This window comes from Myotis yumanensis, unplaced genomic scaffold (genome assembly GCF_028538775.1).
Source record: "Myotis yumanensis isolate MYYU_CA2020_CCGP unplaced genomic scaffold, mMyoYum1.0.hap1 SCAF_2, whole genome shotgun sequence".
In the NCBI taxonomy this organism is placed as follows: domain Eukaryota; kingdom Metazoa; phylum Chordata; class Mammalia; order Chiroptera; family Vespertilionidae; genus Myotis; species Myotis yumanensis.
In genome coordinates, this window is record NW_027223753.1 from 45569200 (window position 1) to 45592935 (window position 23736).

General features: G+C 42.3%; 1 protein-coding gene and 1 long non-coding RNA gene across 4 annotated transcripts in view; one reads left to right on the plus strand and one right to left on the minus strand.

The window, feature by feature from the left end:
- The window catches only part of LOC139003430 (uncharacterized), a 92988-nt gene extending 76726 nt beyond the window's left edge, over positions 1–16262 (minus strand). For both annotated transcript variants that reach the window (XR_011470244.1, XR_011470245.1), the window contains exons 1-2: positions 15989–16262; positions 8253–8389 (exon numbers count right to left, since the gene is read on the minus strand). This is a non-coding gene — a long non-coding RNA (uncharacterized lncRNA). The remainder of the gene's footprint in view (positions 1–8252; positions 8390–15988) is intronic.
- The window catches only part of PGM1 (phosphoglucomutase 1), a 56577-nt gene continuing 48733 nt past the window's right edge, over positions 15893–23736 (plus strand). The window contains exon 1 of one of the 2 annotated variants that reach the window (XM_070405275.1): positions 15893–16313. In XM_070405275.1, the coding sequence (XP_070261376.1) occupies positions 16068–16313 (246 nt within the window). In that variant the 5' untranslated portion in view covers positions 15893–16067. The remainder of the gene's footprint in view (positions 16314–23736) is intronic. The other variant, XR_011470243.1, reaches the window with a different exon arrangement.

A 23736-nucleotide genomic window follows, 5' to 3' on the forward strand; every position in this document is an offset into this window, starting at 1 on the left:
GGGAAATAAGGCAAATAATAGAACTGATTTATGGAAAGTAGGTGAGATTCATGTGAAGTGACAATTTAGGGGCCAGGAACTAGGAATTGCTGCTAAAAATAGGTACTCTAGCCTTGGCCAGGTGGCTCAGTTGGTTGGAGCATCCTCTGGTACACCAAGGGGTTTTGGGTTCGATTCCCTGTCAGGACATATACCTAGGCTACAGGTTGCAATACAGGAGGCAAGATCAGTGTTTCTTCCTCACATCAATGTTTTTTTTTCTCTCTCCCTGAAAAAATCAATAAAACATATCTTTGGGTGAGGATTAAAATAAAAATAAGTTTTTTTTAAAAAAAATAGGTACTCTACTTTTTGCATACTACATTATTAAAGATATATATGAACGTTCCATTCCTTCCAAATTGAAATATGTGCATATATATATATATATATATATATAATTTTCAATTTCTTTTAGACACAATAAATACCTAACATTTTATAAACATTTCTTTTAAAAAATTTAATTTTGGAGAGAGGAAGGGAGAGAGAAACACCAATGCGAGAGAAAAACATTCATCAGTTGCCTCCTGCACATGGCCAGGATAGAACTGCAACCTGGGTATGTGCCCTGACAGGGAATTGAACCTACCACCTTTTGTTGTATGGGAGGACTCCCCAACCAACTGAACCACACTGGCCAGGGCTTATACACATTCTTAATTTTTTCCTTACAGTTTAACACAAAGGTCAACCAACTTAAATTCAAGTCCAGCGTAAGCTCAATCATATAAAGGAGGCTAATGTCAACATCCTATATAACAAAAGCCTAATATGCAAATTGTCCCCTTGAGTTTAACCACTCGCTATTATGTGTGCTGACCACCAGGGGGCTGTGGTGGCATTGGCGACGTGGTGCTGGCAGCGGGTGGCAGTGGAGGCACTGCTGGCCCTGATGGGCCCCAACAAGAGTGGGACTGTGGCGGGATGGTGGAGCAGGTGAGAGGGCAGTGCCAGGCCAAGGTGGATGTGAGTGGGGCCTGATTACCCCACCTATCGCCCCACAGATGGTGACCAGCGTTCATTACAGAGAAAGGGCAAATAGCAATATTAAAATATTTCTTCTAATTATTTTCCTTTCAATGTGCATGAATCCGTGCACTGGGCCACTAGTATAATATAAATGCAATAGTGCCATTTACAGAATACTAACATTGTAAGCTTTCTGGCAATTTCAGATATGAATATGCAAAAATTACTAAAAAGTACATTTCTCTGTGCCTTTTCTAAACATCTGTTGCAAAAATTTCTGGACTTAGAAATTTCAGTTCCTTTTTTTAAAATTTATTTTTTTATTGCTTAAAGTATTACAGAGGGTATTACATATGTGTCCTTTTTTCCCCCCGCCCTTGACAATCCCCTGGCTTCCCCTACCCCCCAGTGTCTTATGTCCATTGGTTATGCTCATATGCATGCATACAAGTCCTTCAGATGATCTCATACCCCCCTCCCTCCTGCCCCCCAACCCTCCCTGGCCTTCCTGCTGCAGTTTGACAATCTGTGTGAGGCAGCTCTGCCTCTGTATCTACTATTGTTCAAAAGTTTATAATGGTCTTTATTATCCATGAATGAGTGAGATCATGTGGTATTTTTCCTGCATTGACTGGCTTATTTCACTTAGCATAATGCTCTCCAGCTCCATCCATGCCGTTGGATTTAGAAATTTCAGTTCCTTTGAAAGAATTTTCTTAGCAGAGCACTAACAATTTTAGGAGACAAGTTGGCTGGTGAATGGTCAATAGGGACATATAGTGAACAAGTCCCTGTTACATATTGCATCAGTTATAACAGAGAAGTAGTAGACATATCTCTGTCCTCAGGAAAAGAAAGGGCAGAGGAAATGAGTTACATATCAGCCTATCCTATATAATAAAAGCCTAATATGCTAAGTGTCCAGTTGTCCGGTTGGCCGTTCAACCAATCAAAGCATAATATACTAATGATATGCTAAGGCCACTCAACCGCTTGCTATGATGTGCACTGACCACCAGGGAGCAGACATTCCAACCTGTAGGTTAGCTTGCTGCTGGGATCTGGTGGATTGAAACTGAGTGAGATAGGCCAGACATGCCCTGGAGCCCTCCCACAGTCCCTTCCTGGTTGGCCAACCTCCTGCGTCCCTCCCCGGCCCTGATTGTGCACCGGTGGGGTCCCTCGGCCTGGCCTGTGCCCTCTCGCAATTCGGAACCCCTCGGAGGGTGTCAGAGAGCCGGTTTCAGCCTAATCTTGCAGGCCAGGCTGAGGGACCCCATTGGTGCATGAATTTGTGCACGGGGCCTCTAGTTAAGAAATATTATGAAGTCTTAAGTTAATAAACACTCTTCATTAAGCATAAAAGAGTGATGAGGGTGTGGGAACAGAGTGGAAGGGAAGGCCAGCCCAATTTGGGGAAAGGTAGGGAGATTAGATTCTCTTAGAAGCTTGAAGGAATGAATGAGGTGTAGTTATTCATTTTTAGTCATGCAATATGACATATTTAAAATATAAAAGAGGCACCTTTTGATAACTATTAAAGGAGATGATTCATAGGGTTTAAAGTACTATTAAGTACTACACTTAAGCTTGATAGAGCCGAAACCAGTTTGGCTCAGTGGATAGAGCGTCGGCCTGTGGACTGAAAGGTCCCAGGTTCGATTCCGGTCAAGGGCTTGTACCTGGGTTGCGGGCACATCCCCAGTGGGAGATGTGCAGGAGGCAGCTGATCGATGTTTCTCTCCCATCGATGTTTCTAACTATCTATCTCTCTCCCTTCCTCTCTGTAAAAAATCAATAAAATATATTTTTTTAAAAAAAGCTTGATAGAACAAGTTTAAACAAGTTGGAAAGATTAGTATGGGCTGGAAGAATTAGGGGATAAACTACAACTTTAATGATCTTAAAGGGATAAGAGGGATTTTAAAAGGGGGAAAGGAAATTTAAGGCATGTTCTCATGATTTTTACTTTTCTAGAATTTGCTCTATTGTATCTCTGCCTATTAATATCATAGACAATAGGGCAATTGATCATATACTTACTGAGTATATATGCTGTATATGTATGTATATGTATACATATGTATAGAGCACTACTGCACTTACTGCTATACAGAGATGAGCAAGCTAGACATTGTTCCTGCTCTCATTATAGATAGTCTATCAGAAAAGATAGATTGTGAACAGGTATTATACATGGTACCTGTAACATACATTTTTAAATGCCTCATCCTTCATGAAACCTTTAATCTTTTCCCCAATCCAGAAGAAACTATTTCACTTCTTGAGCTCTATTTTAAAATGAATACTTTCTTTTGTCATGTTTTTATTTCATATTAAAAATTATCACAATAAATTCGACCTCATTTTGGGAGGGGGCATGGTTGTATTAACACATGTATAGACCCATTTAAACACCACTGCAGTCAGGAAATAGAACAGTTCCATCACCAAAAACTCCCTTATACTATCTCTTACAGTCACATCCTTGTCCTCTTGCATCTGTGCCTCCCTCCCCGCCCCCCCGCCCCATCCCCCCACACACACTTTAGCCCCTGGCAACCACTTATCTGTTTTCCATAGCTATGGTTTTCTCTTTTGAGAGTCATAGAAATGGGATGGTACAATATATATCCTTTTGAGATTGATTTTTTTCAGTCACTATAGGGCCTTTGAGAATCCTCCAAGTTGTATGTATCAATAATTTGCTCCTTTTATTTTTTTCTATATATTTTATTGATTCTTCACAGAAAGGAAGGGAGAGAGATAGAGAGCTAGAAACATCGATGAGAGAGAAACATCGATCAGCTGCCTCCTGCACACTGCCCCCCTTGGGGATGCGCCCACAACCAAGGTACATGCCCCTGACCAGAATCGAACCTGGGACCCTTCAGTCCGCAGGCCGACGCTCTATCCACTGAGCCAAACTGGTTAGGGCTAATTTGTTCCTTTTATTGCTTAGTAGTATTTCATTATATGGTGGTATCAGAATATGTTTATTCATTCATCTGTTAGTTTGTTTTTGGTTTTTGGCAGTATTAATAGAGCTGCTCTAAACATTCATGTATAAGTTCTGAAGTAAACGTAAGTTTTCATTTCTCTAGAGTAGATACCCAAAGGTGATATTTCTGGGTCATCTATATATATAAAGGCCTAAGCGACCAGCCAACTGGCCAACCAACCGGTAGCTATGACATGCACTGACCACCAGGGGGAAGACAACGCAGGAGCGGAAACCACAAGCATGGAAACATGGAATAGATTGATGAATCTCAGAGGGAAGAGGGGAGGGAGGGAAGAGATTAACCAAAGATCTTATATGCATACTAGAGGCCTGGTGCACAGATTTGTGCACTGGTGGAGTCCCTGGGCCTGGCCTGCGGGGATTGGGCTGAAACCAGCTCTCCGACATCCCCCCAAGGGGTCCCGGATTGTGAGAGGGTGCAGGCCAGGCGAAGGGACCCCACAGATGTACACTGGGCCTCTACTATGGCATAAAAGTATATATTTGATGAAACTGCCAAAGTGTTTTTTTGCAGTGACTATACCATTGTGCATTTCCACCAACAATGAATGAGAGTTCCAGTTGATATTATCAGCACTTGGTATATCAGTACTTTTAATTTTAGCCAGTCTAATAGATGTGCAGTGATATCTCATAGTGGTTTTAATTTGCATTTCCCTAAGGGCTAATGATGGACAACTTTCCAGAGGCTTCTTTACTCTCTGTAGATATCCTCATCAGTGAGGTATCTCTTCAACATTTTAAATTGGGTTGTTTGCTTTCTTACTGTTGAGTTTTGAGGGTTCTTTATAAATTCTGGATATATCTTTTGTTATATATGTGATTTGCAAATACTTTTTACTAGTCTGTTGCCTGCAGCTTGCCTTTTCATTCTCTGAACCGTATTATATGGAGAGCACAAGTTTTTAATTTTGGTGACATCCAATTTATTAATTTTTCCTTTAATGGATCCTGTGTTTGGTGTCAAGTCTCAGAATTTGATGCCTAACCTCGGGTCACAAAAATTTCTTCTAAAAATTTTATAGTCATTTTACTTTAGACCTTTATATCCAAATTACATTAACATTTATGAGTTAATTTTCATATGAGTTATAAAGTTTAGGTTGAGTATTTTGTTTTCAATATGTATGTCAATTATCTCAGCACCATTTGCTGAAAAGATGGTCCTACATTAAATTGCTCTTGTGCCTTTGTTGAAAGTCAACTGACCATATAGTCCCATATGTTTCTGGACTGTGTTCCATTGATCTACATGTCTTTCCCTTAAATACTATATTGTCTTGATTATTGTAGCTTTATATATAGTCAGTTTTGTAATCAGGTAATGTGCTTCCTCCAGTTTTTTGTTCTTTTTCAAAATCATTGTAGCTGTTCTATTCTCTTTCCCTTTCCATGTAAATTTTAGAACTAGCTTGTTTATATCCACCAAAACTCTTGCTGAAATTTTGATTCATAAATATATTTGGATGCATTGGATATGCTTATTGTGTTGATGCTTCCAATCCATGAGTATGGTATTTCTCTCCATTTATTTATGCTTTATTTTATCAGCATTTTATAGTTTTAGCCAATAAATCATGTATACCCATCATTAGATTTATTTATTTATTTATTTATTTATCTATTTTTTTTTAAAAACATATTTCTTTATTGATTTCAGAGAGGAAGGGAGAAGGAGATAGAAACATCAATGATGAGTGAGAATCATTGATTGGCTGCCTCCTGCATCCCCCCCCCCCCCGCCCCCCGGGGATCGAGCCTGCAACCCAGGCATGTGCCCTTGGCCAGAATTGAACGTGGGACCCTTCAGTCCGCAGGCTGACGCTCTATCCACTGAGCCAAGCTGGCTAGGGCTGGATTTACATCTAAATATTTTATAAGCTATTAAAATTGGATTGTTTTTTAAATTTCTGTTTCCAGTTGTACAGTGTTAGTATATAAAAATATGATTGATTTTTACGTGTTGATCTTATATCCTGAGACTCTTGTTAAACTCATTTATTAGTCCTAGGAGTTTTTCATTTGTAGAGTCCATGGGATTTTCTACATAGAAAAACATGTCACCTGCAAATAGGGACAATTTCATTTCTTTCTTTCCAATCTGTATGCTTTTTCTTTTTTCTTGCCTTATTGCACTGGCTAAGATGTCCATAATTATGTTGCATATAAATGGCAAAAGTGGAGATCCTTAACTTTTTACTAGTCTTAGGGAGGAAAGCATTCAATCTTTCACCATTAATATATTAACTGAAGGTGTTTGTTTGTTTATTTATAATTTCCTTCTATTTCTAGTTTGCTGAGAGTTTTTATCAGGAATGGATGCTGAATTCTGTTAAATATTTTTTCTGCATCATCATATGGTTTTTCTTTTTCAGACAGTTAAAAAACATTGATTGTTTTTCAAGTATTGAACCAGCCTTTCATTCCCAGGATAAAACCCACTTGGTTGTAATATGTTATTTTTAAATTATTGTGGATTCAATTGACTAGTACATTGTTGAGCATTTTTGTGACTGTGTATACGAGGGATATTGGTCTTTAGTTTCTTTTGTTTGTAATGCTTTTGTCTGGTTTGGGTATCAGGACAGTGCTGGTTTCATAAAATAAGTCAGAAATGTTTCCTCCTCTTGTTTTCCGGAAGAGATTGTGTGAAATTGTGGTTATTTCTTCTTTAGATCATTGAATTTGCCATTGAAACCATCTGGGTGTGGAGGTTTTTAAGTACTAATTCAATTTCCTTAAAAGTAATGGGGATCATTCAGTTTATTTCATCTTGGGTGAGGGGTGGTTTGTGGTTTTTGAGGAACTGGCCCATTTTATTTAAATTATCAAGTTTATGTTCATAGAGTTTTAAAAATATGTTTTTGGGATCTCTTGTAATTATCCCCCCATCCCTTTTTATTCCTGATATTAGTAAAATGTCTATATTTTTTCTCTTTCAGTCTTGCTAGAGGTTTATCAATTTTATTGCTCTTTTTCAAAGAACCAACTTTTAGTGTTAATTTAAAAAATTTTTGTTTTCAATTTTATTGATTTATGCTATTATCTTTATTACTTCCTTTTTTCTGCTTGTCTTCAGTTCTTTTGCTCTTTTTCCAGTTTGTTAACTAAAAACTTAGATTACTGATTTTAGACCTTTTTATTCTAATAGGTTTAAAAATAAATACTTTTTGCCCTAGCCGGTTTGGCTCAGTGGATAGAGCATCGGCCTGCAGACTGAAAGGTCCCAGGTTCAGTTCCAGTCAAGGGCACGTACCTCGGTTGCGGGCTCCTCCCTGGCCCTGGCCCTGGTCAGGGCACATGCAAGAGGCAACCAATCAATGTGTTTCTCTCACATTGATGTTTCTTTCTGTCTTTTCCTCTCTTCCACTCTTCTAAAAATCAATGGAAAAATATCCTCACATGAGGATTAAAAAACAATACTTTTGTGGCTTATATTTCATTTCTTATATCGTACTAATTTGTATACATATTAGGATACTCCTATTTTAAATTCCTTAGGTTCAGGGAGTACTTAGGTAAGTACTCTGAGCCTCCCTAAGTATCTCGTACTATGTACTTGGTGAGAATTGTATAGATAGTTTGAATGGAAGAATAGATGGATGAAAGGAAGGTAAGTGAAAGCAATGAATATAAATATTTCAAAGATATCTTCAAAATAAATAAAAATATGTAACAGAAGCTTCAAGAGTTAATGTCAAGAGAAAGAAACAGACAGTTCACTTATGAAGAAGAAAATTGCTAACATCAGTCTAAGCTACTTCTGATAGGGAGTACAGTGGGGCCTTGACTTTCGAGTTTAATTCGTTCCGTGACGGAGCTCTTAACTCAAATTACTCGTATGTCAAATCAACAGTGAACGAGTGAGACACGTGATGCTGGGCTGATGTTGTGGCGTTCACTGTGACGTTCGCTGCGCCAACTAGTGGTGGGGTATCTGAAGCTGGCTCATAACCCGAATTTTAGCTCGCAACTCAAAGCAAAAAATCGGCTGAGAGACGGCTCATATCTTGAAAAACTCGTTAGTTGGGACACTCGTAAGTCAAGGCCCCACTGTATTCAGAAGCTCAGAGTAGTATACAAAACACCACAGTATGTTTCATCTAGTTCTACATAGGGAATGAAACAAAGAACTCTGTTTCCTAGATAACTCAAGAAAAAATTAATTTAACTTATTCAAATAAGGTAAGCAAAATAATAATTTTGAAATATTTACCTCCATGATTTTCTTGATTCCATTTTTTACTGCAAAGCTTGATATACTTTCCTCTGTGTTTTCATTGGTAAAACCTTACGATAGTCTTCTTTAGCTTACTCTGTCTCTTGTTGACCAGCTGAAGTCACAGTTTAGATCTGTAGAAAATTAGGCTATGAGTTGACTGGCTCATACCCCTTCATAAAATTAAAAGCATCTGTATTAGTTTCCTAATTAGTTGCCACAAACAAAAAATTCCACAAACTTGGTGACTTAAAACCACTTGGTGGTTTAAATATATTTTTCCCACAGTTCTGGGGGCCAGAAGTCCAAAATCAGTATCACTGATACCGTTTTCAGTAGATTTCAAAAATGAATTTCAAGGTGTCACCAGGTTGTGCTTTCTCCAGAGATTCTAGAGGAGAATGCATTTCTCACCTCTTCCAGCTCTGGGTGGCTGCTGGCACTCCTTGGTTTGTGGCTGTATCACTCCAATCCCTGCCTCTGGTCATACTGTCCTCTCCTTTTCTGTAGTCAAATCTCCCTCTGCCTCCTTCTTACAAGGACACTTGTGAATAATCCAGGATACTTTCCCTTCTCAAGATCCTTAATTATACCTGCAAAGTCCCTTTTTGCCACATAAAATACCATTCGCAGGTTCCAGGGTTGAGGACATGGATATCTTTTGGGGAGCTAGCACCATAGCATCTTGATCCCTTAATCAAGAACATTGATGAAATAACAGAAGACATTCATTATCTCTTTAAAGATGTCCTTCATAATCTGTATTTTTAAAAATCTTATCTTTTTGCCATCTAAAATATTAATATTCGCATATCAAATATACATTAATTTAGACTGATATCTTTTATAGTAGGTTCCAAAAATGAATTCTAAGAGAAAAACCCAACTTATCATATTTCAATCTTTTTAAAATATAGCTTCATGAATAATCATTTGACACTGAAACATGAGTTCAGAAACTATTATTATTTTGGCACAGGAACAAACTTAATTTCAGAATGACAGACTCCTGATACCCATTAACTTTCACTAAAATAAAAGTTTTAAGCTCCTGGATAACTTATGAATACAAATAGAATAGATGTTATATGGTTTCATATTGCTTCCATATGTAGGAACTGGTCATTTCAACAAATTATAAATAGATAAAAAAAATTTCACATAATGTCCTAAATCTGCAGCCACAAAGAACCCATGATTTAGGTTTAACAAATGAACCAAGATGACATTTGCAGTTTTGTTCAGAATTAATGTGCATGGGTTCATATGGAATCATCAGTCAGTTATTTGCCAGCTATAAGCAATTAAGAATTCTTATAGGAGATTATCTGCAACTTCCCCATTCCTTCAGAATTCTCTTACCTCAGAGACTGTCTTTCAGGCCTAGTAGAACCCTTGGGTGGGAGAAAGATTGGGGTGACCATTCTAGGTCTACACTGAATATGATCTTAATATTTTTCAATATGTATTCTTCCACCATCACTTATACCACCAGATAGGAAGTTGAGTGTACACAAATAGAGTTGTGTGGTGTTTTTTGTTGTTGTTAATCCTCACCTGAGGATATTTTTCCATTGATTTTTAGAGAGAGTGAAAGGAAGAGAGAGAAACAGAGAGGGAAACATCAATGTGAGAAAGACACATGCATTGGTTACCTTCGCACAGGCCCCAGCCAGGGCCTGGGACTGAGGCTGCAATTGAGGTGCATGCCCTTGACCGGAATCGAACCCAGGACCCTTCAATTCACAGGCTAACACTCTTTTCATTGAGCCAAACCAGGTAGGGCTAGAGTTGTGTTTTTAACAATAATGTGACACATACTTTTATTATATGGCATATAAGGGCTTTCTAAGGCTTTGTCTGCATGTTGTTAATAAATTACTTTTCAGTATTTTTTTATTTTGATAATCAGTTTCTTTATGAGCCATGTAATTGCTGTTAGCGGCTCATGCCACTAGATCATCCACTTCACTGTCCAGTGTTTCCAGGATAAATTTCGTACATGTTTTTTCATTGCAAATTTCACATGGCCTACCATTTGTTATTTGTTGCAGTCATCGAAGTTTGATATCCTATGGTAAACACATTTCTTGAAATCATTAGAGTTGGAATGCAAAAGATGATTTGTGAAGGGTGAAGGTAGAGTTGTTTTTAATGAACACTGTTTGGAAATGGCATTTGGTCAACTATTGTATATTGATCTGGCCAGGATTTTATCTACCTCGCAGTCATACACATTGGTATATGTAGGCAGAAGAATCATTCAAGACTTTTACAGAATTGCCAACTGCTTGTTCCTTGACCTAGATAAAATTTTGGATAAATTTGCTTGAAGGAAGACTCATAAATGGCATAGTAATAACCTGCTTAAGAGGTAAATCTTTCTTGCCTATGAATTTAACCTAATAACGTCCGGTTTATGAAAGGCTGGATGACACATCTAAATCTCTTCATGCTGGATTAATGTTTCTAAACAAATTATCTTTCAAAGGTAGAAAAGCCTAACTTTTCCATACTCTAGTTCCTGGACTTTATTTTTTTAAATTATCATTTTTAAAAAATATATTTTTATTGATTTCAGAGACGAAGGGAGAGGGAGAGAGAGGTATAGAAACATCAATGATGAGAATCATTGATCGGTTGTCTCCTGCACGCCTCCCACTGGGAATTGAGCCTGCAACCTGGGCATGTGCCCTTGACCAGAATCGAACCCGGGATCCTTCAGTCCGCAGGCCAACACTCTATCCACTGAGCCAAACCAGCTAGGGCTAGTTCCTGGATTTTAAATGTTGGGAGTTTCTCAGAACTTGGTATTGACCGTTGTTAAATGGTTGAAGTGTAATTTTTTAAAAATACATTTTTATTGATTTCAGAGAGAAAGGAAGAGGGAGAGAGATCAAAACATCAATGATGAGAATCACTGACTGGCTGCTTCCTACACACCTGCTACTGGGGATGGAGCCCACAACCCTGGCATGTGCTCTTGACCGGAATCAAACCTGGGACCCTTCAGTCCGCAGGCCAACACTTTATCCACTGAGCCAAACCAGCTAGGGGTGAATTTTTATATTATATATATTTTCCCCTGTATTCTATATTCTCCTGTTAGGTGATGTCATTCACTCTCATGTTTTCAAATGCTATCTACATGCTATTGGATTATAAATTCATCTCATGCCCAGGTCTCTCTTCAAAGCTCTAGACATCTATATCTAACACCTTATTCTGTACCTCCTCTTGGATGTATGCCAGGCACCTCAAACTTTACATGTCCTTAGTGTGTGTATGTGTGTGTTTCATAAAGAAATAAAATACTCAAGTAGGATAATACTATATGTACAATTTTGTTTTTTTATTCATGTTATACTATTTAGGTAAGCCCATGTTGTAAGTAATTCTGAGTTAGAGTATCTTCTGATAACTCTTTGACTGCATCTTGGATTTTCATTAGGATTAATTAATGAAAGTAGATAACACTGTATGAACATGAAAAAATATGAATCAGATAACAGATAAAAGGGTTACACATCTCACCATAATCTAACTGTTCACAAAAGACAATTTACTTTTTTTTTTTTTTTTTTATAACAACTTAATGTTTTCCAAACTCCCTTCTGCTCTGGTGGCAGAGGCTTAGCGTTTTCTATGAGTGGATATACATCTCAGACCACAGTTAGGTGTTTGGGAAATAACATTTATTTTTCTAGAATTCATCTTTTTTTAAAAAAGTTTTTATTGATTTTTAGAGAGAGAGGGAGAGGGAGAAACGTCAATGAAGGAAACATCAATCGGCTGCTTTCTGCACACCCCCTACTGGGGATTGAGCTGGCAACCTAGGCATGTACCCTAACCTGGAATCAAACTGGTGACCTCTTGGTGCATGGGTTATGCTCACCCACTGAGCCACACAAGCAGGGCTGGAATGCATCTTGATTTCTATTTCATTTGGCTGAGATAGCCCATCTGTGGCTATTATTAGGTACTAGAGGCCCGGTGCACAAAAATTTGTGCACTGGGGGGGTCGCTCAGCCCGGCCTGTGCCCTCTCACAATCTGGGACCCCTCGTGGGATGTCCACCTGCTGGCTTAGGCCTGCTCCCCAGGGGATCGGGCCTAAGCTGGCAGTCAGACATCCCTCTGGCAGCCCAGGAGCCCTTGGGGGATGTCCACTTGCCAGCGGGGAGCAGGCCTAAGCTGCAGTCGGATATCCTTAGTGCTGCTGAGGAGGCGGGAGAGGCTCCCGCCACCACCGCTGTGCTGGCAGCCATCAGCCTGGCTTGTGGCTGGGCAGAGGTCCCCCTGTGGGAGTGCACTGACCACCAGGGGGAAGCTCCTGCACTGAGCATCTGCCCCCTGGTGGTAAGTGTGTGTCATAGTGACCAGTCATTCCTAGTCGTTCTGCTGTTAGGGTCAATTTGCATATTACCCTTTTATTATATAGGATAGTTAGTTCATATAGCGCCAAAGCATTGGAGAAAAAGAATACCTGGCCCTTTGGTACCAAATGTCTCTGGAGCACACAGTCATCCTGTCTTATTGTTGGTCTACACTGTCAAGAATTCTCCTTTCTCTTTCTATGGACTCTTCAGGTCCAATGGCTTCTTTTCCTGCATTAGTGTCATCCACTAGAAAACTGGAATCATCCTGCTGCTTTTCTCAACACTGCAACTTGGAAATCTCTGAAATCAGCTTTGAGCACAGGTAGATCTCACTCCCACAGTCATTACAATGCACGACAAAGGGAGATTTCCAGGTATGTCTAATCAAATTACATAAGAGTTTTCTCTGGCTGATGGCAGGAGAGGAAGTTAGAGATTGCAAGATAAGAAGGACTTGATGCAGGTAGCTTCTGGGAGCAGAGAGTGGACTGTGGTTGACAACCAGCAAAGAAACAAGGACCTCTGACCTACAACTGCATGGAAATGGATCCTGCCAACAAACTGGATGAGCTTGGGAACAGATGCTTCCCAGAGCCCACCCTAGCTGACACCTTGATTCCTGAGCACTCAATCCAGCCAAACACACCCAGACTTCTGACCTTCAGAACTGTGATAATGAAAGGGTGTTATTTTAAGCTACCAAGTCTGTGGTAATGTGTTACACAGCAAGGAAAGCATGGTTACCAGGAGACAAGGATCATGGGGACCACTTGCCACAGGAGCCCAGCCAAGATCAGCAGTCTTGCCCAAATCAGCAGACCACCCAGTTAACTTTTAAAATCATGAGCAATAATAATACATGGTGCTTGTATTAAGCCACTAAATTTAAGAGTGGTTTGTTATGTAGTTAAAATTAATTGTTACAACTTCTGAGGTGAGAGAAGTATGGAACAATTCCTCTTAAATGAAAAGCCCCATCCTGCCAGAGCTGACCAGCAGCCCCTGAACGACAGATGAACAGATTACTCTGACACAGTTTACTGTGAAAGAGAGGCTAAGGGACGGCCTGACTGAAGTGACCAGGCTGCCTCGATTGCCTGCCTCCTTAGGCTTTTATTGGAATTTCTATATTTAGGTACAATCAGTAGGGTGAGTAACTTGGGAGGACACATGTGTTTACATTGTCCTCTAGGCAAGGGCATCCAGGGATTAAGCATAGGATTCCAGTAAACACCTGGGGTCTGCACATGCACAGGCTTGTTTGGAAAGGTCAAGGAATAATTAGGGGCGCCACCTTCAACACTCCCCTAAATCAGAATTCTGATAAATAGGGCAGGCGGCCTTCCACACACTTCCCTTTTCTCAGAATGTCCTCCCTACGAACTTTCCAACCAAGTCTCGTGTGCTCCCCAACACCATCCTAGTTTCGAAGACAATGAAGAATGTACTAGTAGAAAGAGCATGGGATCTGACTGAGCCCACCACTCTATAATAATGAGTTACCGTTTATTGAGTACTTACTAGCACTGTGTTAGGAGCTCTATGTTCAGTAGCTGATTTAATTCATACAACTCTGTGAAGTAGGTATTTCTAAGACTCAGGGATTCTATGTTATATTTTCATATTGTAGAGTTAGATACCTTTAATTACATTAACCATTTTATCAATTCGCTAACCAATAAAAGGGGTTGATTATAGAGCTTAATTCACAAGATGATACTACTCTATAAGCTTTGTGAATTTTTGTGTAAATATTGGAAATCCTTACCAGCAGTCCAGGATTTAGTTTTCATGTTATTTGCTCTGAAAGTCATCTACGGTGACAATATTAAAATTTTTCTATATTGACAAAACAGCTATTGAACATATATATCAGCACTTGATTTCTGAGAGTCAGCATTCATGTGTCTGTCAGCCTCTCTGCTTGATCAAGAGATACCAGTTAACTATTACAAGGGCATAAATATAATCAAATTCACAGATTAACAATAAGTTCTGGTTTTGGAGCTGGGGTTGGGGAGCTAATATTTTTTGAGGGCCTCTATGTGTCAGATTCCATTCCAGGCGATTTACTTACATCAACTGATAATGATTGGATGTGTCTGGATTGGAGCTGAAGCATGGATAGTTTATAAAGTGTATTGGGTGATTCTACTGTGTCTCCATGATCAAAAACTACGGACATACAAAACCCCAATGATTCTCTCAGCAATTCTCTATGATAGGTTTTATATCAATTTATGGTAAAGAAATGGATGCCCATAGATATTAACTAACTCACCCAGGTCACACCTGTAATTAGCAGGAGAAAGTCCGTTTTTTCCTACTTCACCAAGCAGAGGAGACAATCACTCTTGCCAAATCAAGGGGGATGCTGAACTCAAGATCCCTACTCAATAAACCAGTCTCCTTCCCTGACTCTCTATTGACCATGAATCCTTTCTGGCCACCTCAATCCTCCTTGATCTCTTCACCAAATCTCTGTTACATGAATAACTGGCATGTTTTGATGGTAATATACTCAGCCTTACCTTATATTTGTACCCACATTTATCAAGGCCTCCCAGTACATTTATGTCCTGGTTGTCAAACCTGGCGAGACAGGCAGGCAAATCATGGTAAGAGCCCTGGTTTTGGAGCCACACCCATGTGAGTTGGCCTCCTCCATGTGCTTATCTCTATGGCCTTGACAAGCCATTTGTTTTTTTAAAATCTCAGTTTTGTAAGCATAAAACTGACCCCCTGCACTTTAGCAAGGATTAGAAACATTATATTCAGTAAAACCTTACTTATTAGTATACCCACCCTAACCAATGGAAGTAAAGTGACATGGAGAGTAGTAAGAATAATTAGACCTTTAGAGTTATTTTTCTAACACGGATACCCTAATATTTGGAGAGAGAATCAAAGACCGAGGAGTCAAAATCTAGTTAAGGCTGCACTCTTATCCCTCAGAACAGGTTTCCAGAAAATTCTTTACTGGAAAATTATTATATTCTAGCGATCTAGCCTAACTACAGGAAATCGTTATGCTCTGTATTTTTCTCACCTTGCCTCAAGTTCTTGTCCTATGACCTGGCCCCTACCCCAAGCTTTGCCCTCCATTTACGGGAGGAGTTGAGGATTTCATTTTAGGGTGGTTGGGGTGGGGTGGGGTGGGGAGTAGGGCAAATCTGAGAGGCTCCACCCATTTCTCTAGAGGCCGGGAGGTGTGCGCACCCCATTCCCCTCCCACTGAAATCTGCCGGGAGGTGGGCGGGCGGCGGAGGGAGGGCCCTGTCCCCTGTCCCTTTAAGGAGAAGGGCCGAGCGCGGCCGGAGAGCCGGCATTGCCCCTACCCCGCCCGCGCCCTCACCCAGAACAGCTGCAGCCTCGGCCCCGGCCGCCCCTCGGTTCGCAGAGTCCGCTCGGGCTCCAGGCAGCCAGTCGCCAACATGGTGAAGATCGTGACAGTGAAGACCCAGGCGTACCCGGACCAGAAGCCGGGCACCAGCGGGCTGCGGAAGCGGGTGAAGGTGTTCCAGAGCAACGCCAACTACGCGGAGAATTTCATCCAGAGTATCATCTCCACGGTGGAGCCGGCGCAGCGGCAGGAGGCCACCCTGGTGGTGGGCGGGGACGGCAGGTTCTACATGAAGGAGGCCATCCAGCTCATCGTCCGCATCGCCGCCGCCAACGGGGTAAGGGACGCGCCGGGCCCCGGCAGCCAGCGCCCGGGCGCGGGGCCGTGCGCTACGTGCGGCTGGTGTCGCCCGCGCGCGCGCCCGCCCGCCCGCTGGGTGCCGGCCACTTCCGTGCGCGGCCGCCCGCGTCTCCACCCCCAGCTCCTCTGCGATCGCTCCCGCCGGCCTGGAGGCCCCGGGAGGTCGCCGCGTGCGGGGACGTGGCCGCTTAGCCGCGGGGCTGCTCTCCCGACTCCCCGGGGGACAGGGAGGCGCGGGCGGGGGAGCAGGGCTTGACCTTGGGGAGCCCGCCTCCGCCTCCTGCCCCTCCCATCGCTCCTCCTCCCCTCCCGGGGCCTCTGACATTTACGGGACCGTTTCCTGCGCCTAAAGATACAGTTACAGAGCGGAGTGCGGTGCCTGAGCCGGGAAAGGTTAGAGGCCGCCGCCTGGCTCAGAACCCCCTCGCTTCCAGCCCCGGCTGCCTGCTATTCTGGTCTGGGACTGGCGCTCCCCGCGGGCTCCGAGCCCGATGCTGGCGGCCGGGGTGGCCCTCAGGCCCGCCCCGCGGACTGGATGGTTGGCTCCTTCTCCGCCCGGCAGTTTGCATTGGGACAGAGCCTTGCACGGCCTGGTTGCTGGGACCCAGGGTTTTCAAAGGCTAGTCTTTGCCCAGTGGCGCTTCTGGGTCTGTTCCACGGAGGGGGCTGGAGCTGAATTTTCACTGGAACAGAAACTGTATACCCAACGGCGCTCTTGTGCAAGCAGTTCAGGAAATTAATGCAACACCGTGTTCCTTCTCCGCGCCCCCCCCCGGCCCCCCCCCCCCCCCGGGACGTTAACTGGTTTAACTGGGCAGGTTCACTCGGACAGGTGAAACTTTGAGAGAGACTTTGCAGTAAACCTGATATACGGGAAAAACGCATTTACAGCATAGGTAAATCAGGGCTGATTGTTCACTCGCTTGTATAAAACGTCTTCTAACGAGTTTTTTTAAAGACCAAATTTCCTTTCTATATTTAAAATAAGATTTGACCTTTACCAACTCTTGTGAAACTCATTCTAATATTTTAATCCATTTTAATAGTACTTTATTTATCTCATGAACATAGAGTGCCATTTTGCCAAGCACCTTGAGAAGCCCTTTAGGTGCAGTAGCTCATTTAACCTACTGCAGCCCTGTGAAGTCGATGCCACTATGGGCATCTTAAGTTGCCAAGGAGAAAACGGGGGCTTAGGCAGGTTAAATCATTTGCAGGCTCTGTAATGGCAGCACTGAGACCGCAGCACGGAATTTGCACAGCTTCCGGGAACCAAGGGACCCTTATATCTGAAGATCTGTTTCTAGTAGTCTCCTAACCTAAACTGGACCTAACCTACATCTGCCTCTCTGGGCCAGACCTTGTCTGGATTTTTCTTCATGCTCAAGTTTTCAGACAACCTCAAATTCTCTTGAAAGAACAAACTACTACATCCTAGGATAACCCTTCATTTAGTTAAGACTAAAAAATTATGTTCCTAAAACCTTTTCACCTTTTAGCGACTGCCCTATTGCTTTCCCCCATTATGCCAATCTTTGTAAGACGTGTATGTGTTCACCATCATTGATTTCTCACCTCCCATGCACTCCCCACCCCGCTACAACCTGGCTTCTGCTTTCACTATCACTCCATTAAAATTTCTCTCACCAAGGTTATTACTGACTTTCTGGTTGCTAAGTCCACTGAACATTTTTTAGGCCAAACCCGCCAGTGTGAGGATCTCAAACACTGCAGGGAGCTCACGGGGAACCCGTCAGTTAAACTGCGCTGACTCCTGGGATAATGCCAGAATAAGACAAGCCCACTCAGTCCTCACCCACTTGGGACTTAGAGTCAAGAAGGTTTGTGTTGGAGGCCAGATGGGTTACAGACAGCAAACCAACAACTGCTACAAGGTGCAGTGAGAGCTATTATGGAGGTGAGCAAGGCAGGCTATGCAGGCAGAAAAGAAGTGCATCTGATTCAGGCATAGAGGCAGGGAAGCCCTACCCCAGACTTGGAGGTGAAGAGGAGAAAAGAATAGTCGAGGCGGAATCAAATGTGAGAGAGCATAGCATGTTGAAGAGGTAGGTTGGAGGCCCCCCCACCTTCCAACTCTGTATTTTTGTTTCATACTCTATAAGAATTAACTGCACTAAAACACACCTCATGTTGTATATTTTACAAGGTACTTTCACATGCATTGCTTTATTTCCTCCCTAAACCAGAGATTTCAGGTGTCACAGGTCACAGAGTTAGGAACACAGACTAGGAACGGCCCCCTCTGTTCCTAGGACAGAGAGATGTCACAGAACAGACACCCCAGGACTGGGCTCCGAATACTGGGTTCCCCCTGGGAGTGGCCGAGGACACTGCCAGTCTGGGAGAAGTTTTAAGTAAGTGAGCATTTGGAGAGGAGAAGTGTGCCGACCTTGCTACTGAGGTTGAAGCCACTCGCTCGCTATTAGATTGAATTAAAACCAGTTAATGGAATCACATGAGGCACAAGAGGCAAAATCTACATCAAGACATGACTGGTTTTCTTCCTTTGATGACTCAAATAAACAATGAAAACTGAGCCAGTAGAATATAATTCTAGGACCAGCTGGCCTCCCTGGAGCCAATGGGGGCAAATCATCCAATGAATACTGGGAAGTCACATTTTAACCCTGGGATGATGGAGTCTCAAATTAGAGTGGAAGGTGAGACTTTAGCAGAGTCAAAGTCATCCTGAAAAAAATCTTAGAAAAGTACCACATTGGAAAACAAAATATGCCGTGCAGTAGTTATGTCTTTAAATCCCAGAGGCAACTAGAAATTTTTGCCATGGACCACTCTTTGGCCATGCAGATAATCATGCCCATTCTCCTTTCCACCCATAAAACACATCACACTTTCACAGGGGAGGTGCCCTAAATCCCTTGCAATGAATATATGGAGTTATAAGTGGGGCATTCACCAGCCATAATGTTCGCAATCCACAAAGAAAACCCTTTAGCAGAGCCACGACCACCACATCTGCCTGCAGACTGGCTCATCTTTGCCTGAACTCCTTTCTGCATTGTGGCAAGAAGCAGCCACCTAACACTCCTCTCATGAATTCTCCCAACCATTTGCCTAGAGCAGTGATGGCGAACCTTTTGAGCTCAGCGTGTCAGCATTTTGAAAAACCCTAACTTAACTCTGGTGCCGTGTCACATATAGAAATTTTTTGATATTTGCAACCATAGTAAAACAAAGACTTATATTTTTGATATTTATTTTATATATTTAAATGCCATTTAACAAAGAAAAATCAACCAAAAAAATGAGTTTGCGTGTCACCTCTGACACGCGTGTCATAGGTTCGCCATCACTGGCCTAGAGCTACAGGTTTTGTTGGCTAGAGGTCTGCCTCCTAAGGTGGCAGTGGTAACGCTTTTGCCATGGTCTAAAAAAGTATGTCGATGCCACACTCTTTAGATTCTGTTTTGGTACAGAATACCAAGTTTTATTATTAGTGTGAGGATCACTGGTTGCTATAACCGTTGGCTGCTAAAACCGTTTCAAAACCAGTTACTCAACTAAAACAAAAGCTCATAGTAACAGAGGTCTTTCTAGGAGACTTTGCAGGACCAATATGGTGGCTTCGATGTGTAAGGGGACCCATGTTTCTTTCCTCTTGTAGCTTAGCCTTGTATAGTGAGTTGCTTTTATCTGTAAGATCCAAGATGGCTGTGTACCCCCATAGGGTGGGTCTGGCCAATAGGGAGGGACGACAGAGGATGAAAGGCACTCCTCTTTCAGAGACTACATAATTTCACTTGTGTCCTCTTGGTTAAAACTTAGTCTAAGGCCTCTTCTAGCAGCAAGGGAAGCTGGGAAATATCAGTGTTATTCTGGGTGCTACGTGTCAGGCTAAACATGGGGGTGTCAAGCTAAATGAAAGGGAGCATCGATGTTGAGGGACACCCACCAGCCCTCACTGTCTTAAGTTTGGTGATATCACTTTCAAGTGATATAGTTTACAGAGATGACAGAAACTTAATTTTCTATATAGAAGTAGATTTTTGGAAGAGACCTTGCCTATTATTTATTCTAACCTCCATCTTAGAAAGCAACCAAGGCACAAATATTCCCATTGTGGAGGGCTTTTAAAGTAAACTACTTTATTGAGATGTAAGTCACATACCACACAATTCACGCATTTAAAGTGAACAATTCAATATTTTTAGTGTGTTTACAGATTTGTGCAATCATGATTATGATCTAATTTTAGAATATTTCTATGACCCTAAAAGAAGCCCCATGTATTAGCAGCGAATCCCTCTTGCTCCCCTATGCTTTCAGACCTAACTAAGCAACCACCAGTCTACCCTAGGTCTCTATAAATTCAGTTTTAGTTGCCATGCAGAAGAAGTTCATTTAGCAAGCGCAGCCCCTGGGAGCATGAGAAGCAGAGGCAGAGGGTTTGTGTCCAGAACAGAATTAGTGTCCCAGGCTCTGTCTGCACTGCCTTGTGCATGGAGACACAGAGTTGAACCTGATCCCATTCTCAAGGGATCTGAATGGGAGAAGATTGACATATACATAGAAAGGCAATCGCCACTATCTAGTATAAGAACTAATACTTAAAGGAAAAGAGATGGCTGTGGGAACTCGGGGCAGGAGCCCTTGCCCCAGCCTGAGGTGGGTCTCTGTGTCGAGGGGGTAGTGTGGCCAATGAAGGCTTTCTGCATGAGATGAGTCGGTTTTTCTCAGCAGACTCCCTGTCCAAAGCAGACAGGCTGTCAAAAAAGGAGGAGAAATTTCTCCAGGAGAATAGCTTCTTTATTTTCATGAGTGTAAGCAATCAGATTTCCTTTTTTACAAACATATTTGAACTTATATATCCACATTAGTATTGTACCCTGCCAAATCACCATTCTGGGAACCGTACACTTATCCCAGCGATGCGTCTAGTGCTCCTAGCATTTTGAAACTCCTCTCTGGGAATTATTGTGCAGCCAGTCGGTTTATGGGTCACCTAGGAAAACCAGTCACATTATTTTAGAGTCATGCCTCATTTTTCACCTAAAACGATGGAACAAGATTTGATCACCCACTTTATTCATTAGACACGGCTCCAACCAATTTTTGTCTCTTTCCAAAGTTCAAATCTATTCTCCAAGGATGACATTTGTTATGACTGAAGACTTTCAAAGAAAGTGCCACAGACTGTAAAGACATTTGCCTGAAAAAGAGTTCCAGAAATGTTAGTGCGATGTCAGCATTGTTTGAACAACTATGTTGCTTCCCACGGTGATTGTGCTGAAGGAGGTAACATTAATTTAGATGAAAATACTCTGGCATATCTTTAAAATGAGTTACTGTGTTTTATGTCGTTCAAGCACATTGCCCCATCGAGATGGTCTTAGAAGACAGTTCATGCTGAGAGATGTTTTGGCTTCCACTTTCCTTCTGCGGTCTACCATGGTGGCCTGGGGACACAGTTCTCTTCCATGCTGGTGAACAGCTAAACATGCTTGGGTTAGGCGCTTAGAAATTGTGCACAATGGGGAAGTTTCCTAAAACAAAATGGCCCTGACCCAGGACGAGAGCTCCGTCAACTCTAAGCCATAGAAACCTAGATGGTAAGCCCGTGCCCACCTGACTCTGAGAAATTGTCCCATGGTGGCAGAGTCCAGAAGATGGAGCTGGGATGGCATAACTGGGTGGAGATGGGAAAGATCTTTGGTTTTAGTAGGAAAACTACCACGTTACACCACCTCCCCAGGACTTTGAGAAATGCATTCTGTGGAGCAAATTGAAATCCACTTAAAAAAAGAAACAGAAGGGAAAAACGTAGGAAATTCAGGTGGAATTGGGGGTAAGCTTTTTGCCTGTCACGAAAGACAAACTGTCTCTCTGAGCAGGCTGCCCGGGTGGTGCCAAGCCCTCTGCAATGAAATCCATGAGAAAAACACCACACCATTTAGCCAGTTCCACGCATGTAGATTTGGTATAAAAAGACTAATAATAATATCTGCCTTGGAAGATTCATGTGAGGATGGAGTAAAATTTGTGAAGCACTTAGCACAGAGCCTGACACGGTGTTTAGTAAACAGCAGATTCTGATGCGACTAGCAATTATTATGATTATTTCAAATGCTGAGGCCATCGGAGGGCAGAGGCAGGGCCTTCTGTGTCTGCCACAATACCACCACCTAGATGTCCTGCCCTGTCTTGGTCCACACAGTATCCCTTGAAATTGACCTGCGAGGCAGAGGTCCACAGTTGCCGTAAGTCTCAGTTACAGGCCCGTTGATGTCAGACCTTCACCTCATTGGAGTCATGAGCTAGCAGTGGGTAGTTGAAGATGGATAGCTTATGAGGATGGGCCCTGGCTGATGTCATGTTCCAGACTGGAAGCCACAAGAAATGTCTGCAGGCATTGATGCAAACCTCCTGGGCTGCATGGGTTTATTCTGTCCACAGCATTATTGAGCACCTTTGTGCACTCTTTATGCTCCAGGCACTGTGTGAGATGATTGGGGGTAAAAGATAAGTAAGACAGAGCCTTAGGATGCTCATGCTAGTAGAGGAGCATCCACAGGTGGTTACAAAGATATGGCGTGAATACTAGTGTATTCGTTTCCTCTGGCTGCTGACAAATGACTGCAAACTGAGTGACTTAAAACTACAGAAATGTATTCTCTCACAGTCATGGAGACCAGAAGTCTGAAATCAAAGGGCTGGCCTCTAAAGGCTCTCAGGAGGATGCTTCCTTGCCTCTTTCAGCTTGTGGTGACTCCAGGTGTTCTTGGCTTTGTGGCTGCCTAACTCCAGTCTCTACCTCCACCTTCACGTGGCCTTCTCTGTGCATCTTCTCCTCTTCTGTCTCCTTTACGGACGTTTGTTATTGGGTTTAGGGCCAACTTGGGTATTCCAGGATGGTCTCCTCACAAGGTCCTTAACTTAATTCCATCTGCAAAGACCCTTTTATCAAATAAGATCACACGATCAAGTTCTGAGTGGAATATATCTTTGGTAGGTGGGTGGGGGGTGGCTACCATTCAACCCACTGCAACTAAATGAGAGGAGCTATTCAGGGAATCATGGGAACACAGTGGAGAGGCACCCAGCTCCACTTTGAAGGGGAAAAGAAGAACAAGGATGTCTTCTCTTCTCAGATGAGGTGATTTTTTAGGCAAACGATAATGATAAGGAGGAATCAGAGAAAACTTGGTGAAGAGAGAAGTGAGGGTGGAGGCAAGTTTAATACATATCGCTAATACCTTTGTTGTCCTACTTAAAAGTATACCAATGGTAATAATTGGCAAGAAGATTTCAGAACTCCATGATCCACGATGCTTCTGTAGACTCTTGACATAATGCCAAATGGAAGACATGCCACTTGGGGGCTCCCTGAATCTTACCAAATAACTTGAGTTCACAGTGAG